The sequence below is a fragment of the Myotis lucifugus genome, unplaced genomic scaffold (assembly GCF_000147115.1).
Source record: "Myotis lucifugus unplaced genomic scaffold, Myoluc2.0 scaffold_109, whole genome shotgun sequence".
Taxonomy (NCBI): domain Eukaryota; kingdom Metazoa; phylum Chordata; class Mammalia; order Chiroptera; family Vespertilionidae; genus Myotis; species Myotis lucifugus.
In genome coordinates this window covers 2723181-2738691 of record NW_005871157.1, presented here as the reverse complement: position 1 = coordinate 2738691, position 15511 = coordinate 2723181, and the positions used below count along the sequence as shown (strand labels likewise).

Sequence of the window (15511 nt, the reverse complement as noted above, 5' to 3'; positions counted from 1 at the left end):
CTCAAACTGATTGTCAAACTGCAGTGGAAGGCCAGGGAGGGTTGGGGACAGGAGGGAGGGGAGTAAGAGATCAACCGAAGGACTTGTATGCATCCATATAAGCATAACTAATGGACATAAGACACTGGGGGGTAAGGGAGGGCAGGGGTTTGTCAAGGGCGGGGGGGAAAAAAGGACACTTATGTAATACCCTTTGTAATACTTTTAGCGAAAAATAAAAAATAAAAAAAAGTGAAAAAAAAAGAAGGCTTTTCCTATCCCAGAGTCACAAATATAGTATTACATTTTTAAAACAAAAACAATTACATAGTTATATTAATTCACTTTCCTCTAAAAATCAAATAATAGAGTTAAAGCTGAAGTTCTATTTGAGCACTTACCCAAACCCTGGACCCCTTTCTGCCCTTTTTCAGAGATAAAAATTTTATATAGACCTTGTCATAGTTTTTTACTGTGCTATTACACAACGAATATATGCAGCCATAGGAATCATATAGTGTCATTCAGCCTTTTGTTTTATTTGCATAGTATATGGCATTATGTACATATTCTGCAACTTTGCACATGATAGTATGTTTTGGAAATTTATATATGTTGTTAGACTGTTGACCAGTCTTGGCATTTGGGCAGCAATTCTTTTTCATGCTCCATGAATTGCAGGCCATTTAGCATCTCGGGTCCCTCATCCACTAAACACTAGTGGTGTCCCCTAGTCCTTATGATAACCAAAAACTAAACCTTACCCACATATTGCTGGATGCCTTCTAGGAGGTGGTGCCACACCTAGCTGAGACCCACCTTTTAAAAACTGCATAGTATTCTGTATTATGTAATTCCATTTACATTGATAATGAACATTTAAATTATTCCCCATTTATTGAATGATCTACGACATTTTAGAGAGCTTCTTGTACAGATAGTAGTATTGCAGAGTAGTTCAGAGCATGTCCTAGGAAGTCAGACCACTTGGGTTAAATCCTGGCTCTGCAATTTCCTAGTGATGCGTCATTGGGTAAGTCTCTTAATATCTTTGGCCTCAGTTTCTTCATCTGAAAAATGGAGGTAACAGCAGTACCTACCTCAGAGGGTTGTTGGAAGGATTAAATGGGTTAACATAATGTAAAGAATTTGAAAGTGTGTCTCACATCACAATTAGTGCTTAGTAAATATTTACTATTATTATTATTACATTACTAGAGGCCCGATGCACAAAATTCGGGCAAGGGCCTTGGCCCCGGACCCTGTCTGCCACCTCTGCAGCTGGGGGCCTCTGCCGCGGCCCCTGCCTGCTGTGGCTTTGTCCAGAAGGACAGTCTAATTAGCATATTACCCTTTTATTATTATAGATTATTGCACACATTGACCGTAAGAATTGGTAAATCATTTAAAGTGTAACATTTTTAATAGCTACCAAAACAGAATAGAAACTTAAATTACTAATAAGAGGGAATGGATAAAACTATTAAAGCACAAATAGTAAGAGTACTGTGCAGCCGTTTAAAAATAAAGTTTCTAAAGACATTTTAATGACATAAAATATTGAAATATAAGGGAATAAGAGCAGTATGCAAATGTATATATGTAATATGATCTTAATTATGTAAAAATGTTCTAAATAGAAAGACTGGAAAGAAATACACAAGTAATTATTTCTAGGTTGTGAGAATATAATGCATCTTACTTTCTTCTTTATACTTTTCTAGATTTTCTAAATATTCCTAATAAGTATGTTTTACTTTTATAATCAGAGTAAAAACAGATACCTAGCTTATTGGTACATTCTACTTTGTGATCTGCTCTTTTTGCACTTAGCAACACAAAATGTACTTTATAATAAGCAAATTTACTAATAAAAGCCAGAAATATCAGGGGGTGGGAGGGTTTTAAGCTAATATTACTAAATATAATTTTTATTTTGTTTTTATTAAAGTTCTTGCCCTATGATTACTTAAAATCTACCAAGATATAATACAAGTGACCAAAACATGTATCCTCATTTCTGGTCGTTTCTCTTGGTAGCACCCCACCAGTCAGTGACTACTCTAGAATTGCTTTGGGTCCTAAACGAGGTCCATCTATTACTGAAAAGGAGGTGCTGACATGCATCCTCTGCCAAGAAGAACAAGAGGTGAAAATAGAAAATAATGCCATGGTATTATCGGCCTGTGTCCAGAAATCCACCGCCTTAACCCAGCACAGGGGGAAACCCATAGAATTCTCAGGGGGTATGTATTGTTTAATAAATATACTTTTGAGCATTTCTTTTCATATTATATAATTAGAAAAACTACTATCTGGAAGAACTTTGGGAGCAAGATTGTATTTAGCCTTATTTGGTCAAATCACAGTTTACCTATATGTAAAATGGACTCTTGGGTCTTTACGTGCCATACTGGCTTTGTTTTATTTTTTTAATTTTAATTCTTGTTAGCCCCCTCTCTCTCTCTCTCTCTCTCTCTCTGCTCCCCTCCCCATTTCTCATTGCTCTTATCATTTGAAAGTAGGATGCAAGTATCATGATTTTTCATCCCTAAATTTTTCCACATGCATTTTCTAAAACTAAGGACAATCCGTTAAGTACTACCATACCATTATAACTGTAAGAAAATTAATAACATTTCAGGAATATTGCCTAATACGAAATCAATACTTGAATTTCCCCAACTACCCTTAAAACATCGTTCATTAACTAGACATTTTCATTTAGGATCCAGACATGTTTTATGTGTTGCTCTAGTTGTGTCTCTTTTAGTCTATTTTAATCTAGAATAGTCACTTGCCTTTTTTCTTTCCTTGATAATAACTTTTTTTGAAGAATGCAAGACAGTAGTCTTATACAGTGTCTTACATTGTGGATATGTCTGATTGTTGCCTCATGATCAGGTTCCTGGTAAGCATTTTCTTGGCAAGAAATTAATTAGCCAATGTATTGCACTTATATCACAACAAGAGATAGCTTTATTTTTAAAATACCCTATTGATTTTAACATTTACTGAATACTTACCATATGCCAGGCACAGAATAAGTGCTTTCTGTGTATTTAATCACTTAATCCATATAATAGCCCTATGAATTAGGTACCAACATGGGCTCCATTTTATAGACGAAGGAACTGAGGCACAGAGAAGTAAATTGCCCAAGGCCATGACTTATAAGTACGTAATGAAACCAAATTTTGAATCCCGTAGTGTGTGCTTTTATCCAGTGGATTATAATGCCCCTAAATATCCCTTAAAATTACCCAGTCAAATTACAAAAGTAAATTTGCTTGAGTCATAGATAATAACTTCAACAACCAAGATAATGCAACTTAAACCTAATGTTCAAAATAAAAATATAAATCAAGAATAGAACTAGTCATTAATCCATACTAATTTTAGAATCATTTTTATATTTTCCTCTTTTTTATTAATATTGAGAATACAGATTCTGCTATCATGATAGTGTGACACTTTTCTTGCACATACCTTAGAAAGTTTATGATTAGAATTTTAGATGTGATAACTTCTTCCCCCCACCCCCATTTTTATGACTGTGGGAGAGATGAATATAATACCTATCATTTTTGTCTTCCTATACCAGAATCCCTTGACCCACTTTTCATGGATTCAGACTTGGCATATGGAACTTATACAGGAAGCTGTGGTCATGTAATGCATGCGGTGTGCTGGCAGAAGTAAGTTGTCTTTCTGACATATTCTTGAAAGAAACTAGGAATATTGAAGTTCACTAAAGGCCACAAAAAAGCATATTTTCTCATGTCTTCTTTCCTTCCTTCCTTGTTTGAATAATTGAAGTGGTTTTAATTACTAATTTCGTTTGTATGATACTCATTACATTACCACTCTTAGAAATTGGTGTGTAAAGTTACAAACTTAAATTTCACTTAATTCATGATTCCTTTGCACTTGTTCTTTTTTTATTATTATATTTTTAAAATTGATTTCAGAGAGGAAGGGAGAGGGAGTGAGAGATAGAAACATCGATGAGAGAGAATCATTGATCAGCTGCCTCCTGCACGCTCCCTACTGGGGATGGAGCCTGCTACCCAGGCATGTGCCCTGACCAGGAATCGAACAGTGACCTCCTGATTCATAGGTCGACACTCAACCACTGACCCACACCAGCCGGGCTGCACTTGCTCTTCACAAACTAATTAGTTGCTCAATATTTGTGTAAAAGAAACAGTATCCTGTATAAAAATTTCATTCCCCTCAAAACAGAGTGAAACATACTTTTTAAAAAATATATATTTTTATTGATTTCAGACAGAAAGGGAGAGGGAGAGAGAGATAGAAACATCAATGATGAGAGAGAATCATTGATTGGCTGCCTCCTGCACACCCCCTACTGGGGATCGAGCCCAGAACGTGGACATGTGCCCTTGACCAGTATCGAACCCAGGACCCTTCAGTCCGCAGGCCACTGCTCTATCCACGGAGCCAAACCGGCTAGGGCTGAAACATACTTTTGAGATAAAATAGGACAAGAAATTCTAGTTCTATCTCTGAAAGAGATAACAATTCAGAAATGTAATTACTGGGAAATCTTTTGTATAGGCTTTACTCTTTTGGCATTGTATTAAAATGCATAATTTTCCTAATTAGCCAATGGCTACTTCAGTTGGTCATTGGAAACTGAAGAAAATAGTGTCTACATTCTATCTCCATGTTGTTGAGGCAGGAGATAAGTTATGATTAAGCAAAATAATTTAAAAATCTTTTTCTACCCTGCTGAATCCTTCAGTTTTACCCCAATAGAATGGGCATCCTATTTCTTCTATAATTGTAATTGTGTATTTTTGCATGTGGATTTTAAAGATGTACATTGAGGCCAAAATTTCAGATTTTTCTCACTTGGATTAGAACAAGGATACATGAGAATGGACCTGTGTCTTGGAATTTTGCAGATATTTTGAAGCTGTACAACTGAGCTTTCAGCAGCGTATTCATGTTGACCTTTTTGACTTGGAAAGTGGAGAATATCTTTGCCCCCTCTGCAAGTCTCTGTGCAATACTGTGATCCCCATTATTCCTTTGCAGCCTCGAGCAATAAGCAGGTATATTTTAATTTATGTTTTGGTTAATTTTATAATAAGATGTCTTTAATTTTTTCATTATGCATATTTTGGTTAGATTACTAGTTTCTTTTTTGGTATTTAAAGTAATATTTTTAAATTTCATAACATGCTACTTGAAAATATGATTAAAATTAGCTCCAATTCTTGGTCTCTAAAATAATTGGAATATTCATTTACTCAAATCTATGTTTTTTTTTGTTTTGTTTTTTGGGTTTTTTTTCAAATCTATGTTTTACGTAAATCTTCCAACTGAATTGGTACTTCCAGATAGTAGCAATAGAATTTTAATCTCTATCAGCATTCACAGAAGGAGAAAAGATGCAAAGATTTGTTTTTTTCATATAGTTCTTTGCCACCATTAGATTTGCTACTTGGAGTTTGGTTCCTCTAAATGTCTTTGTAGTATTAATTTTAATTCTATTTTTTGGCAGATCCAAATGTTAGCGTTTTAGAGACATGGGCAAAATGTTAACTATACAAATAAATAAAAAATACCTGATTCATCTGTATCTTTGGATAGTTTTTGAACATTTAGACTAAGTTTATATTCTGACTATCTGGAACTGCAGTTTAACAGCAAATTCATTAGTTTTTAATGAAAACTAGAACACTCATGTATTTCTTTTTCTCACTGTTCTACTTGATGATAATAATACTATTTATTGTTACTATTTTAGTTTCTTTAAAAACTTATTGAATTTATAATGATAACATAAAAGAAAATGGCTTTGTTAATAAAATACTTTTAACATTTTTCCACAACAAAAGAATTAAAAGGTTATAGATTTGACAAGTAGGGTCGATAAGTAGCTGTTTCTCTACTATTCCATTCATTAGAAAATCTAATTTGGATATTGTCATCTACTCAACACGTGGGAATATAGAATGTCATCTTTTGGAAAATGGTGGCATCAGAACGATTTATCTGTCTTTTTCCCAGTAATTGATATGTTCTAGACACTGTACTAGGTTATTTTGTTAAAAAGTCTAATGACGTAGGTACTATTATTTCCATTTAAAGATAAGGAATTGAAGACTATGAATAGTTTTTATTTATCCCAAGAAAGACCCAGGATTTGAACCCAGACCTGACTCCAAAGCCATACCTAACTATACAGGCGAAAACAAAGATAAAATAAATCATAATAAAATATAGTGATTTTCCAACTTCTTGTTAGCCTTTTTTACATAATGGTTCCCCAAATAAGGATTCTTAAACATAGGAATTACTCTCTGCAGCCGTGGTTCTCAACGTTCCTAATGCCGCGACCCTTTAATACAGTTCTCATGTAGTGGTGACCCCCAATTTCATTGTTACAAATTGAACATAATTAAAGCATAGTGATTAATCACAAAAACAATATGTAATTATATATGTGTTTTCCGATGGTCTTAGGCGACCCCTGTGAAAGGGTCGTTCAACCCCCAGGTTGAGAACCGCTGCTCTACAGGAACATTCAGCACCTTCTTTAAGAATACGGTGCTTCAGGGCAATTCTTTCTCAAGTTAAACTGATCCTTACAACTAATTCTCTGAATCCTGTGACGTTTTTTAAGCTATAGTAACACCTTTGTTACTTAGGATCTGAAATACATAATTATACATAACATTTTTATTAGACAATAAAACTTACCTATGTAATTCTATTTGCCACTTTTATTTTTAGAAAATCAACATCAGTATAATCTAAGATTATTAAAGTTAAGAGCACATAAAAACTTTATCAAAACTAATAATAAACTAGTATTTTTAAAGAAAAATGATCATAATCAGTCATAGTACACTGAGAACTAAAAGAATTCTTAGATCAAGTTTGTACCTAGATATGTGAATTTGGGCACAGTTTATTATATATTTTAACTTCACTGTCATTCAAATAAGCAAATTCCTATTTTAAAGTCCTTTTTGATAACACTATTTGTGGTTCCCCTTGCTTGTTAATAATAGTTTGGATCAAGTCCCTGCCTGTATGGAATTGACATTACAGAGAGGAAAGACCAACAGTAAACATAAATACAAAGTGTTGTGCAAGAAATGCTGTAAAAAAACCAAAGCATCAGAGTAAAGGACTAGAGACATACCAATGCATGAGACTAATTATAGACAGAGTTGTCAGGGAGCTTCTCTCAGAGACTTGAATGAAGGGAAGGACAAGCAGTGCTACTCTGGGAAAAGAGAATGCCACACACAGGCATTATCAAGAGCCAGGGCCCTATCTCCTCGTATCAGTCAAGATTCAATGAGGGAAGCTGAACCACTATTGTGGGAGGCACTGGGGAAGTGAAGTTCTAAAGGGGGAATTGGAAGATAGGTGTCCACCCATTAGTCCATCTGAGGAGGTAGGCATGTCCAATTGCAGAAATAGGATTGTGAGTAGGTTGCTGGTAGAGAAATCTGTGGTGAGCTCTTGCCTAAGAAGGTTCACATTCAAGCATCTAATGAAGCTACATCAGTGAGATGAGACATTCCAAAAAGAGCAGAGAGGTAGAGTGAAGGAGAGGTGGGCAACTACAGACAGCTGGAACCTACTGACACCTTTATGACTGCTCATAACTGCATCTAACCATGATGACTGTCAGAGAGTAATGGCTGCTGCTTTATTTCTGCCTTCCAAATCTCATTCAAATTCCTGTTCTGGCAAAATCAAGCCCAGAATCATACTGGGAAGAGGATTCTGAGGAACCCAGGCCTAGCGTAACCAGGTTTTCATAGTACAAACCACCATTTTCCAAATGCAATTATTAAGAGTTCATAACTACCGAAAGGAGAAACCAAGATGGCGGCATAGGTAAACACCTGAAATTGCTGCCTTGCACAACCACTTCAAAAATACAACTAAAAGACAAAACAGACATCATCCAGTACCACAGGAAGGCTGGCTGAGTGGAAATTCTACAACTAGAAGGAAAGAGAAAAGCACACTGAGACTCAGAGGAGGTGCGGAAGTAAAGTGCAAAGGTACGGAGGCTCAAGCGCGCACGTGGAAAGGGGCTGGCAATGGAGGACGCCGGTGTCTTTTGCAATCCGGAGGGAGGCACAAGCTCCCGACGGCCCTGACTCCAGTTCTGGGCGAGTCTCTGGGGACCCAGACTCATACGGGGAGAAACTGGACTGTCTGGCAGTGGGCGGAACTTGAGGGCGGCTTTCTTTCAGAGGTGCTTGCAGTGATTACCGCGGGACACTGAGACCCGGGGGCCTCTTAGGGCAGGACTGAGGATCAGCCATAGCTGCTTGCTCCGCCCTGTTGATTCCCTGAGACCGGGCCCCACCCAAGCTGTGCGCAGAGCTTTTGCATATGAATGGGCTGGCCCTTTGAGATCTAAAACTACCTAACAAACTGCAGCTGGGTCAGAAAGACCCAGAACTTCCAAAAGAAGGCCCAAGGCCCCACAGCAGCTTGCATTGCTCCACAGCTGGGCCTCATCTGGGCACCTCCAAAACCCAAACAAGGAAGAGGAACCTGCAGATCTCTCCGTAGCTCCTGCTGGGTAGCCTCAGGCAGAGGCTAAATTAGCACCTCCTTAGAGATCCAAGAGCCAGTGTACCCAGTGGTCAGAGTAGGACCATCCAGATTACAACTCCTCATATCCATAAGGGACACACTCAGGGGGCAGACTCAGTGAGCACTAAAGCCCCGCTGAAGCAAGTCTTGCCCCATAAGGGTGTCTCCAGCACAGAAGTTCTCCCACTGTAGACACAGCTGATTCTCACAGCCAATTGGCCTGGAGGTCATTTCCTCCCAGTGATACCTACAACAATCAAGGCTTAACTACAACAAGACTGTGCACACAGCCCACAAAGGGGTGCACCAAGAGTGTCCACCCCAGGTAATTGGGGAGGCTGAGCCACGGCCCTATAGGACACCTAGCACAGAAAGCCACTCTATCAACACAGGGAAGCATAAAAAATGTGGAGACAAAGAAACAGATCACAAATTACAGAAATGGAGGAAAGCAAACTACTGGATATAGAGTTCAAAACCACGGTTATAAGGTTTTTCAAGAATTTTCTAGAAACCGCCAATAAATTTAGTGAGACCCTCAAGGATATGAAAAAGGACCAACTAGCCCTAGCTGGTTTGGCTCAGCAGATAGAGCGTCGGCCTGCGGACTCAAGGGTCCCAGGTTTGATTCCGATCAAGGGCATGTACCTGGGTTGCGGGCACATCCCCAGTGGGGGGCATGCAAGAGGCAGCTGAATCGATGTTTCTCTCTCATCGATGTTTCTAACTCGCTATCCCTCTCCCTCTCCCTTCCTCTCTGTAAAAAATCAATAAAATATATTTAAAAAAAAAAGGACCAACTAGAAATTAAGCATACACTGACTGAAATAAAGAATAATATACAGAGATCCAACAGCAGACAAGAGGATCCCAAGAATCAAGTCAAAGATTTGGAATACGAAGAAGTAAAAAACACCCAACCGGAAAAACAAAAAGAAAAAAGAATCCAGCCAAAACCGGTTTGGCTCAGTGGATAGAGCATCGGTCTGCGGACTGAAAGGTCCCCGGTTCGATTCCAGTCAAGGGCATGTACCTGGGTTGCGGGCACATCCCCAGTAGGAGATGTGCAGGAGGCGGCTGATCGATGTTTCTCTCTCATCGATGTTTCTAACTCTCTATCTCTCTCCCTTCCTCTCTGTAAGAAATCAATAAAATATATTTACAAAAAAAAAAAAAGAAAAGAAAAGAAAAAAGAATCCAAAAATATGAAGATAGTGTAAGGAGCCTCTGGGACAACTTTAAGCATACCAACATCTGAATTATGGGGGTGCCAGAAGAAGAGAGAAAGCAAGATATTGAAAACCTATTTGAAGAAATAATGACAGAAAACTTCCCCTACCTGGTGAAAGAAATAGACTTACAAGTCCAGGAAGCGCAGAGAACCCCAAGCAAAAGGAATCCAAAGAGGATCACACCAAGACACATCATAATTAAAATGCCAAGAGCAAAAGACAAAGAGAGAATCTTAAAAGCAGCAAGAGAAAGATAGTTACCTACAAGGGAGTACCCATACGACTGTCAGCTGATTTCTCAACAGAAACTATGCAGGCCAGAAGGGAGTGGCAAGAAATATTCAAAGTGACGAATACCAAGAACCTACAACCAAGATTACTTTACCCAGCAAAGCTATCATTCAGAATTGAAGATCAGATAAAGAGCTTCACTGATAAGGAAAAGCTAAAGGAGTTCATCACCACCAAACCAGCATTATATGAAATGCTGAAAGGTATTCTTTAAGAAGAGAAAGAAGAAAAAGGTAAAGATAAAAATTATGAACAACAAATACATATCTCTCAACAAGTGAATCTAAAAATCAAATGAATAAAAAGTCTGATGAACAGAATAAACTGGTGAATATAATAGAATCAGGGGCATAGAAAGGGAGTGGACTGACAATTCTCGGGGGGAAAGGGGTGTGGGGGGTGTGGGAAGAGACTGGACAAAAATCTGTACACCTATGGATGAGGACAGTGGGGGGGAAGGGCAGAGGGTGGGATGGGAACTGGGTGGAGGGGAGCTATGGGAGGAAAAAAGAGGAACAACAATTAATCTGAACAATAAAGATTTATTTTCAAAATATATAAATAAATAAAAAGGCAAGAAAATGTAAAAAAAAAAAGTTCATAACTACCAATCAGAAAGGATATATGCACCCCTATGTTCATAGTAGCACAATTTACAATAGCTAAGATTTGGAAACAGCCTAACTGCCCATCAGCAGATGAGTGGATTAAAAACTGGTACATCTATACAAAGGAATACTACACTGCTGTAAAAAAAGAAGGAACTCTTACCATTTGCACCAGCATGGATGGATCTGGAGAGCATTGTGCTAAGCAAAATAAGCCAGGCAGAGAAAAATAAATATCACATGATCTCACTCATTTGTGGAATATAATAAACAACATAAACTGATGAACAAAAGTAGAGCCAGAGACAGAGAAGCATCAAACAGACCATCCAACCTAAGAGGGAAGGTGGGGGTGGGGGGGTGGTAAGAGATCAACCAAAGGACTTGTATGCATGCATATGAGCATAACCAATGGACACAGACAATAGGGGGGTGAGGGCATGTTCTGGGGGGTGGGAAAGGCTAGGGAGAGGTCAATGTGGGAAAAAGGAGACTTAGGTAATACTTTAAAAAATAAAGAAGTTTTTAAAAAGTTCATAACTAATGGGGATGTTGTGAAAAATAAATGAGACGTAATCCATATAAAGAAGAAAAAAAAAGAGCTAGGGCCCTGAGGTAGGAACATAGTCAGCATGTTCAAGGCACAGCAAGAAGGCAGCATGGTTGGAATAGAGCAAGTGAAAAGCCAGATCAAAAAAGGGCTATGAATGAGCTAAGATTATATTTTATGTGTGATGGGAAACCATTGGAGTGTTTTGAACAGGGGAGTGATCTGATCTGATTTACGTTTTTAAAAGAACCCTCTGGTTCTGCTGTATGATGCATACACATATAATAATGAAACACCCTTGTGGAAGCAGGCACTAGTTTATTGAACTAGTTCAGATATGTCTTGGATTAGGTTAATAATGGAGGTAGAAAGAGGTGATCAACTTAGGATATATTTAGAAGGCAAAACCTGTGAGACTAGCTGATAAATTAGAATGTGGAGTGTGAGGGAATCAGAGAAATCAGTGGCAACACCTAGTTTTTTATTTGAGCAACAGGGATGGTGATTCCAGCCCTGGCTGTTGTGGCTCTGGTTAGAGTGTTGGCCCATGCACCGAATGGTTGCAGGTTTGATTCCCAGTCAAGGGCACATATCTGGGTTGCAGGTTGCTCCCGGGTAGGGGAGCATGCAGGAGGCAACTAGTCGGTATGAGATCTCACATAGATATTTCTCTCCTTCCCTCCCTCTTTTCTCTTTGAAAAAGCAATGTGAAAATATATTTCTGGTCAGGATTACCAAAACAGACAGACAAACAAAAAAGAATGGTGATTCGATGGGAATATGGGTGGAATCTTATTCCTTGTACTTTTAAAATTCCCCTCCCTCCCAAAACTACTTTTTTAAGCACATGTGCTCTATCACATAGGCAGTTAATCTGGAGGAATTTGACTTTTTCTTTTCTTCTTTTTAAAAAAATATTTTTATTTATTTTAGAGAGTGAGGAAGGGAGAGGGAAAGAGAGAAACATTGATGTGATAGAGAAACATCAATTAGTTGTCCTGTATGTTCCCCGACCAGGAGTGGAACCCGCAACCTGGGTGGGTGTGTGCCCTGACTAGGAATCGAATCTGTGACCCTTCAGTGCACGGGATGATGCTCCAACCAACTGAGCCACACCAGTCAGGGCAGAATTTGACTTCTTCATATAGCCATTTATCAAGGGAAGAACTCCACAAATTCAGCTTTTCAGCTTGACTTTGTGCCAATGGCTTTAATAAGTTTTCAATATCTCTTTTCAGTGAGAATGCAGAAGCTCTTGCTGAGCTTTTGACCCTGGCACGATGGATACCAACTGTTCTGGCAAGAATATCAGGTTATAATATAAAACATGCTAAAGGTTTGCTTAAAATTATCTTTTACTTAGCTATGTGGGATTTAAGTATCAGAATCTATAAATTTTCTAAGAAAAATGTACTTATTGCTCTTAAGATATAGTTTAAAAGTTTATATTTGTTAAGTATCAGAAAATAGAGGTTTTTAAAGCCCTAAGTTTAGTTTTAATCACTTTACTTGATTTAATAATTTTTTTTATACTGGGAGGCAGGATAGACAGTGATTAATCTGGAGTCACACTGCTTGGGTTTGAATCTTATATCCATCATTTACTGTTCATATGATCGTGGACAAGTTACTTACCCTCGACTTTCTAATTTATAAAGTGGGAATAATAATATTACCTATCTCATTGATTAAAGTGTTGAGTTATCCTATGGAAAGTAGAGCTGTTAATACTATATGTGTTAGTCATTACTATTACTAGTATTATTAATGTTATCATTAATAGTAACTACAAAAACAACATTTTAAAACTGTTCTCTCATTTATATATATATTTACAGTTGGAGATAAGACTACCTAAAGACTGAGAAATAAACAATTCAGACAGATTAAGGAGAGAAATCAAAATTTGAAGAGTGATTAATACAGGCATTGAGTTTCCTGGGTTCCCCCCCCCCTCCTTTATTTTCTAGCTTTGACCCCAAATCACAGAACTTTGTAACAGACATGACCAGCAACAAATTCAAGAGAGGTGCTCTCTGGCTATAGCACCAGGCAAAGAAGCCCCTGGAGAGTGTAAAGGAAATTCCTTTTGTGGTTCCCCCTACCTCTTCTGACCCTCTCCTGAGGCTAGCCCGTCATAGAGCTGCACTGCCATGTAGATGCCTAAATTCATAAGAGAAAGCCAATCCCTCCAGCCAGAGGAATTAGAAAAAGGAGGCCCCTGTGTTCCAAAGAATGCAGAGTGAATCCTCAATTATTTTTTTCTCTTTATCTCACAGTTTTACCCCAAAAGGTAGCTGATAGCACAGGGGACTAAAACTGAGAGAAACTTATCATTTTGACCAAAGGAACTAGGAAAAGGGGTTCCTTGGAGCTAGAGATTAAGGGGGAAATTCCAGAGAGGAAGCGCTATAGAAGGGCAATCTATTTTTTAGATCAACACAAGTCCTGGGCTCCCTTCCAAGCTGTACATTGTGCAGAACAGGGCCCAAGAAGCCTAGCAACAGCTTTGAGATCAAAGCTACATTAAATCACCATTCAAGCCCCAGACTAATCCCTGAGTAGTTTGTATCCTGGCACACTCAAACAGTATAACGAAGGTGCTGAAAACTAACACTGGAACCAACCACATACAATGCAACAGAACTTGTTAAACCTAATTGGGTTAATTACCCACCAAAACAAAGTAAATTTTTCTAGAGAATTTTAACAGGAGCCATAACTGTACAATGTAATATTCAAGATACAATCCAAAATTACTCAATATACAAAGAACCTGACCATCATTCAACAATCAAATGCCAATCCTTAGATGTTTTAATATTGAAATTTTCAGGCAAAAAGTTTAAAGCAGCCATATAATCATGAAACATTAGGTAAAGGTGAACATTCTTGAAATGAATGGAAAGATAGGAGTTGTCAGCAGAAAAAAACTAAAACTAAAAAAATCTAAATGGAATTAATAGAATTGAAAAAAACACCACTATACTAAATGTTATGCCCAGATTTCAAAATCCCCCAAGACAGACCACTAGGGAGCCGAGTCCGATGCAAAAGCATAGAGTCTTTTATTCAAGCCCGGGACTTGGTCCCCCCCCCCCCCCCCGCCCCGCCTCCATTACTGGATGCAAGAGAGAGCCCTGAGTCCCAAGAGAACAAAGAATTTATAGGGCTTGGGGTCGGGGGGTGGGGGCACACTCTGACCACTGATTTGGCCGATTCCGGTTGGTTGAGTGAGGGCCGGGGGCTAGTGACGCAAGGGCAGGGTGCAGCTAGGGTCTGGTTACACAAAGACGGGGGTGGCTAGCATACTCTTGGCCTTAGGCTAGTTTCCCCCACTTTCCCATTGGCCAAGATAAGGGCAGGCTGAGTAACTGATACATTCTGCGGCTTTTTCTTGGAAGAGGGGTTAAGGACACAGCTATCAGTCCTGTTCTGTCCTTTCACTAATAAAAGGGTAATAGGTTTATAAGGCGAGACCTTTTGACAAAGGCTTGGTTGCTGGGCCCACGCAGGGGCGTTGAGGGGGGTTTCGCCCAGGGGGGGAGGGCTTTGGGCCTTGACCCGGCTGGCAGGTTGGGGGGGGGGGTAGTTGGGGGTTAGCAGGCTGGCAGGGGGACACAGTTGGGGTTGAGCAGGCCGGCAAGGGGTGCGGTTGGGAGCAAGCAGGCCAGCAGGGAGGGGGTAGATGGGGGGCGGACGGCCAGCAGTGGGGGGCCATTTGGGGCGATCAGGGCGGCATGGGGGTAGTTGGGGGCAAGCAGGGGGGCAGTTGGGGGCAATCAGGCCAGCAAGGGGGGGCAGTTGGGGGGCAAGAAGGCCAGTGGGGGCGAGCAGGTCATCAGGCAGAGTGGTTAAGGGCAATCAGGCAGGCAGGCAGGTGAGCAGTTAGGAACCAGCGATCCCGGATAGCGAGAGGGATTCCGACTGCCGGTTTAGGCCCAATCCCTATGGGTCCCAGATTGGAGAGGGTGCAGGCCGAGCTGAGGGACACTCCCCCAACCATGCACGAATTTTGTGCACCAGGCCATCTACACTAATAAAAGAGAAAAATGGTAATTGGCGTACAACCGCTACCCTTCCCATTGGCTAATCAGCGTATCCTTATGCAAATTAACTGTCAGCCAAGATGGCGGCCGGCAGCCAGGCAGCTGGAAGCGAACATGAGGCTTGCTTGCTCCAGGGACTGCAGACTCCAATGTTCCCCGCCTGACTTGCCGGCCTCTGAGCTGGCAGTTTGAAACATT

At 39.5% G+C, this 15511-nt stretch overlaps 1 protein-coding gene across 1 annotated transcript in view; it reads left to right on the top strand.

Annotated features, from left to right (window-relative positions):
- Nucleotides 1-15511, top strand: part of UBR1 (ubiquitin protein ligase E3 component n-recognin 1) — a 150601-nt gene that overhangs the window by 91377 nt on the left and 43713 nt on the right. The window contains 4 exon segments of the mRNA XM_014459411.2: nt 2020-2225; nt 3584-3677; nt 4911-5060; nt 12503-12600. Coding sequence (XP_014314897.1) covers nt 2020-2225; nt 3584-3677; nt 4911-5060; nt 12503-12600 — 548 coding nt within the window.